We start from the raw sequence: 14,089 nt of genomic DNA, 5'->3' as shown, positions 1-14,089 counted from the left end.
AACCATGGTGGTCTCAACCATGGTGGTCTTGATGCTATGTCAGTGTCCTCCCCAGGGAGGCCATGGGCGGCAGGGGCAAAGGTGCCTGGGCTGGGCAATGCTGTTGGGTGTCTCCAAGCTTGTGAATTTTGGCCCCGGTGGTGTTTGCAGCTGTAATGGGGTGACATGCAGCTTCGCTGTCCTGTTGGGCTGTAGGCACCAGTGCCAGGGGACCTTTGTCCCATGGGACACTCCCTGGGGTGACTTTGCCCCCGTGCCAGCAAACATGTGCCAACCATCCTGGGAGCATCCTGGGAGCTGCAGAGAGCGGCTGGGCAGGGGCATGGATTGGGCTGGGGTCTGCAGGCACAGCCAGGGCTGAGGATGCTTTACTTGGCATTCAACTCAGTGGTGGAGAGGGATGCGAAGGGGCTGCAGGGGTCCCCGCTGCGCTTGCTCTGAGCAAACATTTCTGGTGTCATCAGATGTGAAAACGACAGCCCCTTGAGAAGGGGACCATCCTTGTGGCCCCCTGCTGCCTTTGGCCCTCCATTTGCATTTTCCTGGCCGCATGCCTTGCTTTACTCCATGAAACCCTAGGGAAAGCATGACGTGTGGTCCCAAAAATACTACTCACAGGGTGCCCTGGCCTTTATTCTGGGTTGGCCACCCTCCTGGGGTCCCACTGAGGCCTGCCACAGGGAGCTGCTGCATCTCCTCGCCATGCTGTGACATGGCGATTCAGTCCCTCTCATCCCAGCAGGGCCACCATCCCGACAGCCCTGCAAAGGAGCTGGCACCCTGGACCCTGCACTGGAGCAAGTGCTGTGGGTCTCGTCCCAGGGACCCCGCTCCATCCCCATGGGCATGGGGTGATGGAGCTGAGCTGAGCTGGGCATCCCTGCCACCGCTCGCTGCTAGGGGTCCCACTGAAGGGGACATATCCCCTTGCACAAGACCTGCCCGTCCTGTCCCCAGGAGCACTGGGGCTTTGCTGCTGCCAGCAATGGCACTGGTGGGCTGGGTCTTGGGGGAAGGAGAGCTCTTGCTGCCCTGTCGAGATGGCAGAATTTCCCAAAGTAGGTCAGGTTAATTTTTTAACGCGTGCAGATTTGCTTGTTACCATGGATATTGCTCAATTATACACCAATAATCCCCCATGAGAACTTCATTGTCGCCACTTTCCTCCCCCCCTCACCCTCCCTTTTGATTTTAAATATTTCCAGGGAGGGGCAAGGATGTGAATGGGGAATGACCGCTATTGCCTCCCCATCCAGCAGTGCCCCAGGGGCTGTGGGACCCGAGGGGGTTTTGCAGTGGAGGCTCCCCCAGGCTGATGGTCCCCCCATGATTTTCCAAGAGGCCAGCTCCCATTTTGGCAGCAGAGACCATCCCCAGAGCTTGTGGGTGCTTTGGTGCTGCGGGACACCCACCTGCTGGGATATGAGAGAGAGGTGGGGTGCCACAGGGTCCCTCTCCCCATATTTGTAGAGCCGTTGGGGTATCTCCCCCTCCGTGCTTCTCCCCTGGTTTGCTGTGGGCTCCTATTGCTCAATTATACACCAATAATCCCCCATGAGAACTTCATTGTCGCCACTTTCCTCCCCCCCTCACCCTCCCTTTTGATTTTAAATATTTCCAGGGAGGGGCAAGGATGTGAATGGGGAATGACCGCTATTGCCTCCCCATCCAGCAGTGCCCCAGGGGCTGTGGGACCCGAGGGGGTTTTGCAGTGGAGGCTCCCCCAGGCTGATGGTCCCCCCATGATTTTCCAAGAGGCCAGTTCCCATTTTGGCAGCAGAGACCATCCCCAGAGCTTGTGGGTGCTTTGGTGCTGCGGGCCACCCCCCTGCTGGGATATGAGAGAGAGGTGGGGTGCCACAGGGTCCCTCTCCCCATATTTGTAGAGCCGTTGGGGTATCTCCCCCTCCGTGCTTCTCCCCTGGTTTGCTCTGTGGGCTCCTTACGCCTTCAGCAATGCAGGAAGCGAGCGTGGCAGGAGGCAAGAAAAATATTCTGCTGGAAGGGGTTTTTTTTCCTAATGCAAACTTTTTTTTTTTGGGTAGAAGTGGGTCACTTGAGGGGTGACAGAGTAAGAGCATCATCGCCTGGGTACTGCATCCCGTTGCCATGGTGACCCGAGGGCTGCATCAGTCAACAGCTTTAAAAATGTGACAGTTGAGTGAGGCTGAAGATTTTAATGAGGACAGACACTTGCTCGCTTGGTTTCGATAACTGAATACTCTATAAATACCCACCAGCTGAATGGTTCCGGGTCTCTGGAGCACGTTTGGGACATGTGGCCAGGGTGCTCCCCTTTCCCAGGCAGAGCCGTGTGCACCAGGGTGGGAGCATGGGCTGGGGCCGCCTCAGAAATAGCGGGGAGGGGGGATGCATGCAAACCAGATGGCTCTTTTTTTCCCCCCCTCCTGCTAACCCAACCCAGGGGACAAGGTGACACGGTTGCAATTAGAGAGCTCAGAGCCAGGACCAGGTTTGGGTTTCCGAGGTACGGCCCCAGCCGCGTGCCCTCCAGCGTTGGCTGATGCAGCTGTGGGGTGTGACGGGGCCACCCCTGGCCACCGCCACCTCCTTGGGCCTGCAATAAAGTAAACCCAGGGAGCAAACACAGCTTGCTAAAGAGGAGATTAACTCTAAGCACCAGGGTGGTGAGCAGGGCTGGGTGAGCTGTAAGCAAGCTCCCAAGCCTCAATAGCAAGCCTGGAGAAGTTGTGGGGCTCGGGAAAGCAAAGCCCGGTGCCGCTGAGGCAGGGGTGGGAGGCTTTGAAAGGCTCAGCAGTGCTGCTTGCATCCACTGGTGCTCTGAGCACCCTCATTTTGCCGACCACAATGGGTGTGTGCTGTGCGATGTCCCAATGCCGGCTCCCACAAAGGGCTAATGGTGCAGGAGGCAAATCTGCAGCTTCCACTTTTTTGACCCCATGCCAAAATCGGTCTGTCCTGTGCCTTGAGGAAGGAGCTGCCACCTCTGGCAGCCCAGCTGGACCCGCGTGGGAGTGGGATGTTTGCTGGGACAGTTGAGGGCACGCCAAGGACTCGTTGGTGTTGTGTTTAAAAGCAAACTGTAAATACAGTCCCTTCCACTCATTTTTGCTGCAGCTCCCACGCTGCCTTTCCTTGCAACACCACCACTGTGCCCAGCCGGGACCTGGTCGCAGTGCATGTGACCCAGGAGCCCGCAGGCACCCAAGGGCACACAATGCCCTTGGGGGATGCCAGGGCTTCACAGGCAGAGGGGCTGGTGCAGGGCACAGTGGCGTTGCCAGTGACGGGCGCTTCCCATTTGCTGCCCCCGGTACCACCCGTGCACAGTGTGAGTCCTGCCTGCTGCCAAAAATACGCTCCCAGCTGTCTTGTGACTGTAGCAGTGTCACCGCGCTGGCCGGGGGAGCTTCCAGACACAGCCCTCCATCACATGTAGCGACATGGAAAGTACTGACAAGCGTCACCAACGGAGGGATGGGCCATGGCACCACACCCTGGGCTTGGTCCAGCACCCCGAAATACCTGGGAGCCTTTCCATCACAGCCCACGAGTGCTGGACCTGACCCCCAAGGAATGGCAGGCACTGGCCCCAGGTCTGCCCTTCTCTCTTTTGGCTCTGGCAGTCCCCCCCGATAGGTGCTGGCGAGGGGCTGGTGGCATGGGGAGGGACGTCAGCGTGGGGCACGGGGACAGGGTATGACAACCCGCCGTGCAGGTGGCTGTGGCAGACAGCGGCTCTGCGGCACCCGCCACACACACTGCCTCGTCCCTGCCGGGGCACAGCCACAGGCATCCTCCACCCCTGGCGCTGCTGGTCCTGCTGTAACCAGAGCCACTGTTCTCCTTTTCAGGTGTCTCTTAAAAATGGTCAAGGAGAATATTGTAGGCCCTGAGGAGATCTTGAGCTTCTGTTGCAATGGCCTCCAGGTACCCCCGTGCTGTGCAACTAACCCTGGGGCTCCCCGTTGTGCCGGCGGCTACTAACCAAGGCTGTGCCAGGCAGATGCCACCCTGTGCCAGGAGCTGCTCCCAGCCCCACACCGGCTCCGGCTCTATCTGCTCCCCACGCATTCCCTATCAGCATCCTCAGCCTCTTGCTGGCCCTGGTCAGGGCTGTTTGCACAGGGTGCCGGCTTTTTCCTTAAAATTTAAAAATGGACGTCAAGTGCTGGGAAAATGGATGGTGGGAGCTCCGGCCAGGCTGGCTGCTCACTTTGCAGCAGGCAGTTTTGGAGCTCTTTGCATTGCTGGCTCATGCCCCAGAGCCTGCTGGCTTCCCAAAATAGCTCCCTGGTACTCATGTAGGCACCTCAGCACGCAGGGAAACAGGAAACAGCCCGGGAGGTTTGTAAAGGTGTTCGGAGCCCGCTGGAGGGGGTCTGGTGGCCGGGGGTCTGCCTTGCCATGGGACAGGAGGCCCTTTGCCATAGGCTCGGCTTGCTGTGTTAGCCGCCGTCTCTGCTAAGCCGAGGTTTATGCCATTCCTGGGATGTCGTGTACCAGTAGCTATGGAAACAGAGGTTAGACCCGCTAGAGAAAAATGCTATTCCAAGAGGCGGTGAGCCCGGGGTAGTCAGGAAAGCTACATTTTCAGCATAAACGCATCTTTAAAAGAAGCCGGGCAAACCAAAGGGCAAAGAAGCTGCTGCAGCAGAGCTCTTGCAAAAAGTGCTGTAAACGGGAGCCGCAGTGGGAGCAGAAAGCGGAAGGAAGGGCTGTAATGAAGCCCAGACGGTTCCTCGTGTCTCCTCAATTACTCACCGGGCTAACTGAGTTCACCCCTTGTGTAACACAGCTCACTTGACATCTAATCAGCTATTTTTTTGTCGGCATAGTCGCAATACCAGCTTCCCTCTTCCAACCCATCTCCCACCGGGGTGGCAGGCAGGAGAGGCTCTGTGCCCAGCAAACTGCGAAGCCCATAAGGACTGTATTTAACTGTACAAACAACCCCAGACTGAGGATGCTTTCCCCACTGCTGCTTGTACCAGCCAGGAAAAACTGCTTTCCTTTGGTGAAGGGTGTTGGTGGAAGGCATGGAGCATCGCTGCCTGCCCAGCAATAGGTGCAAGCCCTGGGAGCGCAAAACCACCCTTTGCTGCAGCACCCTAAAAATGAAACTGTCAGGAGAGCAAAATTCCTTCCCAGAAACTTTGGGAGGGGGTTTTGCTTGGTTTCCGGGAGGAAGTAGTGGGGTTGGGTGATAAATAGCCTGGAAACCTGCAGCGATCATCCACGGAGCTCTTTTTAGAGGGATTTGTTTTCCTTTGGGCTGCGGGCATCATGTCTTTGTCAAGGGCTGGGTGGGTTTTGGTGGTGCCCAGGGCTGTGAAGGGCTGGGGGTCCTGCTGGTTTTGCATGGGGAGGGGGGCTGCTTGAGTCACTGTTTTCTTAGAGGTTTGTCCTCCCATTTGAGTAAATGGAGTTCTCGTTCCCCGCAGGGCTCGACCTCTCTGCCGCGTGCCCAGGAGCCAGCAGAGCGGGAGGAGGTGTCGGGGGCCATGGCGAGCCCCTTGCCCGCTCGCAACCCCACCGAGGTGCAGATGAGCCAGCTGGGGCTGCCCTGCCACACCAACCACCGCGGCGAGCTCAGCACCGGCCAGCTGCTCAAGTGGATCGACACGGCCGCCTGCCTCTCCGGTAAGCCATCCTCTCCCACCGAAACCATCGTCCCGCCAAGCCGGGAGGGAAGGGTCCTGGCGGCGTCCCCAGGAGCCAGCTCATCAGCAGCGTTCCCGAGGGTCCAGCGCCCTGACGCCATCTGGGGACCCGCGTCATGCCATTTTGCTGACTAATTAGAGAGTGAATGGGAACAGGACGAGAGGGGGAGGAGATGTGCGCTGCAGCACACACGTTTACTCTGGGACAGATCAAAATTGGCATCTGCTTCATCCCAAATGCTGCCCTTTTCCTTGCCTGGTGCGCAGGGCATGGTGAGACCCGGCTGGTGATGTCCCCTGGCTCTGCCGGATGGGGCTGAGCTCCTCCGCCCAGCGAGGAGCTCACCCTGCGAAGTGCGCTGTGCGTCGCCAAGCACGGGGAAAGGAAAACGGGTGCAGTATTGCAGTTCGATGAGATTCCCAGTGCAATTTTGCAGTTTGAGGTTCCCGGAGTCCGAAGGGAAAGCCAGCGCGGCAAGACTGCTTTAAAATATTTGCTGCGTATAGGGAGATTATATTGGCTGCCTGTGCATCCCTGCAGTGGCTGAAAGCATCAAGGGAAGACAAACAGCAGGGCAACATGCCTCCTAGCTACTACACACCCTTAAAACATCTGCAAACCCACACTGCCATGGGGTGGAAAAATCCCAAACCCCACTCTCTCTCCTCTCTCTCCTGCGAACGTGCAGGAAAAGGGACATCAGCCAGTGTTTTACCGGTGTCATCAGCTCGGAGGCAGTGGCTGTGGGGTGGCGGAGCACGCGTGCCCCTCGCATGCTCCGCATGTTGCTGCAGGTAGCTGATGCAGTTTGTTTTTCCTTTTCAGCCGAGAGACATGCCGGCTGCCCGTGCGTCACAGCTTCCATGGATGATATCTATTTTGAGCATACCATTAGGTAAATACTCTGCTCTCCAGCAAGGCGTGTGTGGGGGAGGTGGACGGGTTTTTCTCGCCTGCTGGGTAAAATGTGGACAGCGGGGCCAGAGCTGGGACAGGGAGCAGCAGTGTATTTGGGAGGGGAGGAGATGTGGTGGCAGTGCCAGGCTTGCAGGGCAGCCAGGGATTGAGGCTCCGACTCCACCACAGGGCTGCGGACTGACTGTCTGCTATGATTTATCCACTGTCTGGTCACTCAGGGACCTCCTGCTGGGTTGGCTTCCCGGTATTTCCCCTGACCCCAGCTCCTCCCTGGCTTTGTTCAAGAGACAGCTCTCACTTAGTGCGCTGCAAATCTTGCAAATCGTGCCTCTGTAGCGGCCACGTGGGTGGCTGGTGTGCGGCGGAGCTCACCCACCCACCAGGTGCTGGGGGGAGTGGGACCTCCTTGAGCATCGCTTTGTGAGATGCACCAGGCTGAGCTTTGCCCAAACAAAATCCCCTCCCAAGCCCAAGCTTGTCCCGGCATCCCAAGCAGGGGTAACCACCCTGATGCACACAGCCCCTGGACTGTCACGCTGCAGGGGACAACTTAAGTATTCCCACCAGGCATAGGTCTTACATGCCCAAGGCGGTCTCGTCCCTTACCACCCCTGGTAAGCCCAGGTGCTGCCACCTGCCTTTACTCATCTCTCAGAGGCCCCATAACCCCCCCATGCAGGGGGATGCCCGTCTGCTCACCCCCTGGGTACCATCTCAGGGGGCTCCACAGGTGTTTTGGTGCAGGCTTTTGGTGCACCTACAAAGGTGCCTGCAGGACCCGAAGGCAGAGGTGCCTGCATGCTGGCAGAGGGGGTTTTGGCACCCCCATCCTCTGGGGACCTGCTGGCTGAAGGCTGGCCTGGACGAGCAAGCCATGCTGTATAGGATCCATGCTGCCTGGGAGCTCCCCACTGTGCATGTCTGCCCGCTGAGGACCAAGAGCACCTGGGGGTGCTCAGGGCTGGTGTTAGGGTCCCAGGCTGTCAGCTGATTTTTTTAGTGCCAGGAAGTCCGACTTGCTCTTGGGTTCACTGTCATCCATGCTGTTAAACTCCCACTTTCTCTGCCGCAGTGCTGGTGGGTCAGCAAGCCACTGGCAGAGGCTGGGGTGCCCGTCAGGTGGCACCGTCAGAGTCAATGCCTTGCACCCAGTGGGCTCAGTGGGTGTTGTGCTCAACACCGCGTGGCTTCGGCTCCTGGGGCAGCTTTGCTTGGGAAGCTTTTCCCTGTGGGTTTCGGAAGCGGCAGGACGGACATGAGCCCCACTCCAGAGCATTAAATCGAGCCCTGCAAGGCATTCACCCCTCCTTGGGGGTGAGCCAGGAACTGCTCCAAGGGGTCAGGGAATTTGTGCTGCTCCTGGCTCAGATCCTGCTTGCTGTGGTCCAGCTTAATGCTCTGAGCGAGGGTCTTGGGAGGGATTTCCCACAGAGCTTTGAAGGCAGAGGAACTTTGGGTGGCATTTGCCATCTGCTCTCCTTGCCTGGCTGTTTGTGCTTTCTGCCACCCTCCCACTGCGAGGGAGAGACCCCCTTGGGCAGGGAAGGGCTGTGGGTGCTGGGGGGGCACAGGGGAGACCCCAAAACATTACTGACTTAAAAACTCACCAGTTGGGATCAGATGCTCCCCATCCCTCAGCCCTAAGGTGTAGAAGTGCAGCCTCCCGGGAGAATTTCATGTGGATTCATGTGGTTTTTATGGCACTGGCTTGTGCCATTTGATAAAGAGACAGGATAAAGCATTTCTGGGGTTGTGATATCAACAGCCAGGGCTGCCAATGCGCCTGCCCAGACCCCTGCCCTTGCACGTCCCTCGCTGCAAACCTAGCCAGAGCGTCTGTGCTCCAGCCTCACCATGCCGCCGCTTTCCTTCATTGCTAACCCTCTCCCCCATCTTGCTTTTTCTTTTCGCACCAGCCAGCTGTATATAAACCCCCCTGGGCAGCGGGACGGGAAGAGTGGTGTCTGGTACGGACGTTTGCAGCCCTAGAGCAGCCGGCCTAATGCAGCGCTGCCGTGAGTTGGGAGCATTAACCCCACTGACGTGGCATGGCCTGGGAGGTGCACAGAGGCTGCTCACGTAACCCTGCTAACGTTTCGGCATGCCTTGGCGGGCGCAGTGCTGCCGCTGGGCCCGGGGTACGTGCCAGGGGACAGCTGGAGGCACCATCCCAGCTTTGTGCCACCCCTGCTCCAGCCAGAGACAACATGCAAAGTGTGTCGAGAAGCTGAGATGACTATGGTCATCTGAAGCCAGAAGTCATGTGTGGGGACAAGGGGGAAGTTACGGGGCTGAAGCACATGCTGACTCTTCCTCGCTTCTGGTTTTGAGACCTCTATGGTGCAAACCTGCGGTGGCCGTTTGGCTTTGGGGCGGCTGCTGCTGCCACCAGCCAAGGGCCTGTGGAGCAGCCCCATGGGTGCCCCTGTTGTGCAGAACAGTGCATGCAAGGCTGGAGGAGCCGTTTGCTCCGGCAGAAGCGTGCATGCCTGCATGGTGGGGGGGTGCCAAGCAAACCTGAGGCACCTCTGTGCTGCTTGGGTGTCCTGGCAGCACACCAGAGCTGGGGACGCATTTGCATGCAGATGCTCAGGGGTGACATCTCACTGCTGGGCTGGTCACCTGCAAGCTCCCATGTTTTGGAGGTGGCTGTCCCCGTGTCCTACTGGCCATCCCAGCATGTCCCCACTATCCCAGGCCGCCGCTACAGCAGCGGGTGGCGAGCCGTAATGCCATGGCACCTCGGTGGGGAGCCACTCAGCGCCGGCGCCTGCGCTGGATAACCACGGGCCATCATCCCCTGGTAACCCATGTGCACTTTCTTCTCTTTCTCTTTTTCAGCGTCGGGCAAGTTGTCAACATCAAAGCCAAAGTGAACCGAGCCTTTAACTCCAGCATGGAGGTTGGTGAGCCACCCCCTCGCTGTTGCCCCCCACCCCTGCCCCTATCCCCCTCACTGTGTGCCTGTCCCTGCCAGCCATGTGCACCCATTCACCACGGCCAAATGAGCAATACCCAAATCCTCCTGCGGTTCCCGGATTTGATCCTGTGTGTCGGTCCCCTCCTGCTGTGCTTGGTGGGGTGTGGGTGCCTGGGGAGCAGAGCCGGCTCTCAGGGGTGCTGCACCCTCTCCCAGGTGGGCATCCAGGTGAGCTACGAGGACCTGTGCAGCGGGAAGCACTGCAGCATCTGCAAGGCGTATGCCACCTTCGTGGCGCAGGGCTCCTCCGGCAGCAAGGTGAGCGGCGGCCAGTGGCTGTGGGGGCTCGGTGGGTCCCTGTGCAGAGGCAGTGAGGAAATGGCCTCTCTGGGGAGAGACGGGCTGGGCTGGGCCTGGCTTTCCATCACAGCGTGTGCTGTTGCTTCATGGCTGTCTGCACACATTTGGGTTGGTGATCCCCTATCCCGTGCGTGGGGTGCACGGTGGGGCGCTGAGGCTCTCAGCCCTGCTTGGAGCACGGAGAGCACCTGCCCACTGCTGCCGTCCCCTCATCTGTGCCCGGGGTCCCTGCTGGTGCTGCGCGATGGCTCGTTAGCATCGGTGCCCATCCCTACTGTATGACACCTCCTGGGGATCCCTATCCAGTTGCAGGAGCCATTTGCCCTCCGGCCCCTCTGTGAGCAGCTATAATATAGCCAGGAGGAGCATGGCTGGCTGCAACACAGGTGGTGGGACATACAGTGCTATAGGAGCATGTGCTGGCACCCAAGGGAGCCCTGCCTTCTCCTGCAGTGCAACTGCACCCTGCCCGTGTCCCCTTTGCAGGTGAAGCTGAAGCCACTGACCCCACAGACGGAGGAGGAGAAGATAGAGCACAGCATTGCTGCTGAGCGCCGCCGCATGCGGCTGGTCCACAAGGACACCCTCAAGGACCTCCTCACCCACAGCCCCCGTGAAACCGGTACCATGTCCTGCAGCCCAGGCTTCCAGCCCCAAAATAGCCCCAACACCCACTGCTGACATCCTTCTTCCTCGGCAGGATGCTGTGGGGGAAGAGTGGTGATGACCACAGAGGTTTGGGAATGCCCTGGCCATGGAGGGGTAGGGATCAGCCCCACCATCCCAGACCCCCAATCCAAGAAGTGTGGGGGGGATGATGCAGTGGGAGGACAGCTGTGAGGGCTGGTGGGGTGCCAGGAGCAGGGGTCCCACCAGCTGGCTGTCACACTGAACCCTGTTCTCCCCTTGTGGCAGAGCTGGAGACGCGGGACGGCAGTGTGGCAGTGCCGGCAGAGAAGACGCGGGTGGAGAGCGTGGAGCTGGTGCTGCCCCCACACGCCAACCATCAGGGCAACACCTTCGGTGGGCAGATCATGGCCTGGATGGAGAACGTGGCCACCATTGCAGCCAGGTGACCCGAAGGGGATTTAGGGCAGGGGGGTGGTGTGCCTGGAGGTGACACACAGCCAGGGCAGCATCTGGCCGGGTCGGGCCACAGCTGGGTTATAGGGGCCCTCCAAAGGGATGGTCCCCAGCACATCACCCTTGGGCAATGCCATACAGGTTGTACCATGGGTGCATGGTGCTGGAGGACCCCAGGAAAGGGTTCACGCTCACCACAGTACACTTACTGTCCCTTCTCATGGCTGGTTTGGGCAGCTGAAATCCAGGGGTGACATTTTTTGGGGTCTGGCTGGGCTATGCCTCCTCTGGGGAGGATGTGCAGGGCTGCTGGGGTGCCACAGTGGGGGTATAATGCCTGCCCCCCACAGCCGGCTGTGCCATGCCCACCCCACGCTGCGGGCCATTGAGATGTTCCACTTTCGAGGACCATCACAAGTCGGAGACCGCCTGGTGCTCAAAGCCATCGTCAACAATGCCTTCAAAAACAGGTGGGTGCCGGCGGCAAGGGGTCCCCATCCCACCCTCCTGGTGGCTCTCCACACCCTCACCCCTTCTTATCTCCCCCCCGCAGCATGGAAGTGGGGGTCTGCGCCGAGGCATATGGCCAGGAGATGTCCATCAGCCGAAGGCACATCAACAGCGCCTTCATGACCTTCGTGGTGCTGCCAGGGCACAGCTGGAGGCACCATCCCAGCTTTGTGCCACCCCTGCTCCAGCCAGAGACAACATGCAAAGTGTGTCGAGAAGCTGAGATGACTATGGTCATCTGAAGCCAGAAGTCATGCGTGGGGACAAGGGGGAAGTTACGGGGCTGAAGCACATGCTGACTCTTCCTCGCTTCTGGTTTTGAGACCTCTATGGTGCAAACCTGCGGTGGCCGTTATAGTGTTTATTTTTCCACTGAGTTTTCTACCATTGGTTTCTTTTGGGGAATGAGGAATATTACTGATTTAAAAATGCATTTGGTAAAAACTCTGTTTGCTGTCGGTGTTGCTGCATTTGCTCATTTGGTCAATACCAGTCTGGAGCAGGTTAGGCTGCAGAGCTGAAGCTGTCTACGTGTTTACTCTGAAGCCTACTGAAGGCCCAGAGCAAAGCTCCTGGACTCTGTGAGCAGCAGTTTGCTGCCAGCAGATGTTTCATGTGAGTTATGGTGCAAAATACACCTGGCCTGATCCTGCCTCCTGCCGTCTCCCAGTATCCCAAGGTGCCCGTTGCTGGGGGGAACCTGCCGATGGTGGCACCTGAGCCGGGGGTAAGGATGAGCAGGGCTGGCTTCTCCTCACCGCGGTGGCATGGGACTGCCGGGAATCCCACTCAGCCCTGAAAGGCTCTTGAATTCACAGCAAAACAAATGCAGTTTTATGATGATGGAAATGAAATTGCTCGATAGCAAGTGAATTAAATGGTATAACTAATAATAAAATAAACTACTTGCCCATGCAGAGATGGAGACCTATTAGCCATGCAAGGCTTAACGGAATATTGCCTGCAAGTTCAAGCTCATCTTTTCTATAATTTAGGGGAAAGAATGCAAACCTCTTCGGTTGTTTTTACCTTTCAAATCAGTCTAATCCACAATTTTCTTGGATTCACATATTTAAGAAAATCTGTCATGCGAGCATGGCAATGAAGCAAACACCTTCAGGCCTCAGGGTACATCATGGTGTGAGCGAGCGACGTGTTGCTTGCCCCTTGGCTGATCTGTGCCCACCTACCTGATTTTTTTGGTGCCTTAAAACTAGGACTCTTCTCCCACCCTGTGGGAGAGAATCTCATGGCCAGAGCCAGGCTCCCTGAAACCACTTCTCCGCCTGCTTCAAAGCACTGTGCTATTGCTTTCTTTGAAATAAGCTGCTTTTTGGGGGGTTTTATTTCCCAGGAGGGGACGTTTGCACGTGCTAGGGGATGCGATTCATGTTTCAGTGGCAGCAAGGGGTTTTTTCCCAATGCGCCAGTGCCCCTTGCTTGACCACGGTGCACAGTAGTGATGCTGAAATAGCTCACGGTTAATCACTGACCACCACTGCCAGCGTCACTGGGGTGACGGTCGGCAAGTGCAGGGGCTTTGCACTGCTGAACTTTTTGCCCACTCCCAAAAAGAGATCTGTTGTTGGTTCCCCCCCCACCTTTTCCCATTAATCTCATGTGCTTTTCCTGTTTATCAGGATGGAGAGAGGAGGTACAGAGAAGCCAGCGCTAGGAAAAAAATTCGGCTGGACCGGTAAGAAGAAAAAGCAAGTGGGATGTGGGGATGGAGGAGGGAGGAGAGAGGGGCTCAGCACTGGGGTACAGGGACAGTCTGTGGGTGGCTTGTGTCTCACCGTAAGGGAAATTGTCCCTTTCCTGCAGAAAATATGTCGTCTCCTGCAAACAGACCGAGGTGCCGCTCTCCGTGCCCTGGGACCAAAGCAACAAGGTAGGGTGCTGCCCTGTGGGAGTCGCTGCCTCCTGCCTCCCCTTCCTGCTCCTGACGTGTTGCCCCTGCCACAGGTTTATCTGAGCTACAACAACGTCTCTGCGCTGAAGACGCTCGTAGCCAAAGCGAACTGGGCACTGGCCAGAGAAAAGGAAGAGGTACTAAACCCTGCCCCTTACTCCCGAGCTGCCTCTCACCCCCAAAGCCTGGGCAACCTGGGGGCTCGGCGGTGGTGAACGCGTCCCAGCCCATGCCCTGTGCTTCCCGAGGTGCGGATGTACACGTTGGAGGAGGACAAGTTCCTGTCCTTCCGCATTGAGATGTCGGTCCACATTGCCGCTGGCCAAGCCTTCTCCCTGCTCTCTGACCTGCGGCGCCGGCACGAGTGGGACAGCCACTACGCGTGAGTGCTGCGGGGCTTCCCGGGGCCACCCAGTGCTTTCCAAAACCCACATCCTTATATTTAAGGCTCATTGCTTTGGGCTTTTCCTGCGAGTGAGCATTTCGCCTCGGAGCCATGATTGCTTCTAGAGACCTTTCACCATGCATCCCTGTCCCTGGAAGCACTGGCTCTGGCTGCGCTGGCGGCTGCACTTTGCTGCAGAAAACATCTGTTTTGGGGCCCCCAAAATATTTTGGGTACAGCAGTGGGCTATAAATGCCCCCCCAGGGGTCACAGCGGAGTTTCTCTGGGCAGTCCCTTCAGGGGACACGATCCCTTGCACAGCTGCCCTGCGGCCAGCCTCCATCTCTCCTGGTGC

At 58.0% G+C, this 14,089-nt stretch overlaps 1 protein-coding gene across 1 annotated transcript in view; it reads left to right on the top strand.

Annotated features, from left to right (window-relative positions):
- Window positions 1–1,040: 1,040 nt before the first annotated feature.
- ACOT11 (acyl-CoA thioesterase 11) overlaps window positions 1,041–14,089 on the top strand; it is a gene marked incomplete at its 3' end in the record, with an annotated part of 13,613 nt that continues 564 nt past the window's right edge. The window contains exons 1-16 of the mRNA XM_035891761.1: window positions 1,041–1,058; window positions 3,609–3,679; window positions 3,837–3,912; window positions 5,427–5,625; window positions 6,472–6,541; window positions 9,406–9,466; window positions 9,701–9,802; window positions 10,331–10,466; window positions 10,760–10,916; window positions 11,278–11,397; window positions 11,481–11,586; window positions 12,135–12,164; window positions 13,078–13,133; window positions 13,262–13,328; window positions 13,403–13,486; window positions 13,598–13,731. Of these exons, the coding sequence (XP_035747654.1) occupies window positions 1,041–1,058; window positions 3,609–3,679; window positions 3,837–3,912; window positions 5,427–5,625; window positions 6,472–6,541; window positions 9,406–9,466; window positions 9,701–9,802; window positions 10,331–10,466; window positions 10,760–10,916; window positions 11,278–11,397; window positions 11,481–11,586; window positions 12,135–12,164; window positions 13,078–13,133; window positions 13,262–13,328; window positions 13,403–13,486; window positions 13,598–13,731 (1,487 nt within the window). The remainder of the gene's footprint in view (window positions 1,059–3,608; window positions 3,680–3,836; window positions 3,913–5,426; window positions 5,626–6,471; window positions 6,542–9,405; window positions 9,467–9,700; window positions 9,803–10,330; window positions 10,467–10,759; window positions 10,917–11,277; window positions 11,398–11,480; window positions 11,587–12,134; window positions 12,165–13,077; window positions 13,134–13,261; window positions 13,329–13,402; window positions 13,487–13,597; window positions 13,732–14,089) is intronic.

The sequence above is a fragment of the Egretta garzetta genome, unplaced genomic scaffold (assembly GCF_000687185.1).
Source record: "Egretta garzetta isolate BGI_Z169 unplaced genomic scaffold, ASM68718v1 scaffold163, whole genome shotgun sequence".
Lineage (NCBI taxonomy): Eukaryota > Metazoa > Chordata > Aves > Pelecaniformes > Ardeidae > Egretta > Egretta garzetta.
Note: the sequence above shows the minus strand (reverse complement) of the source record. Positions and strands in the feature narration are given on the sequence as shown.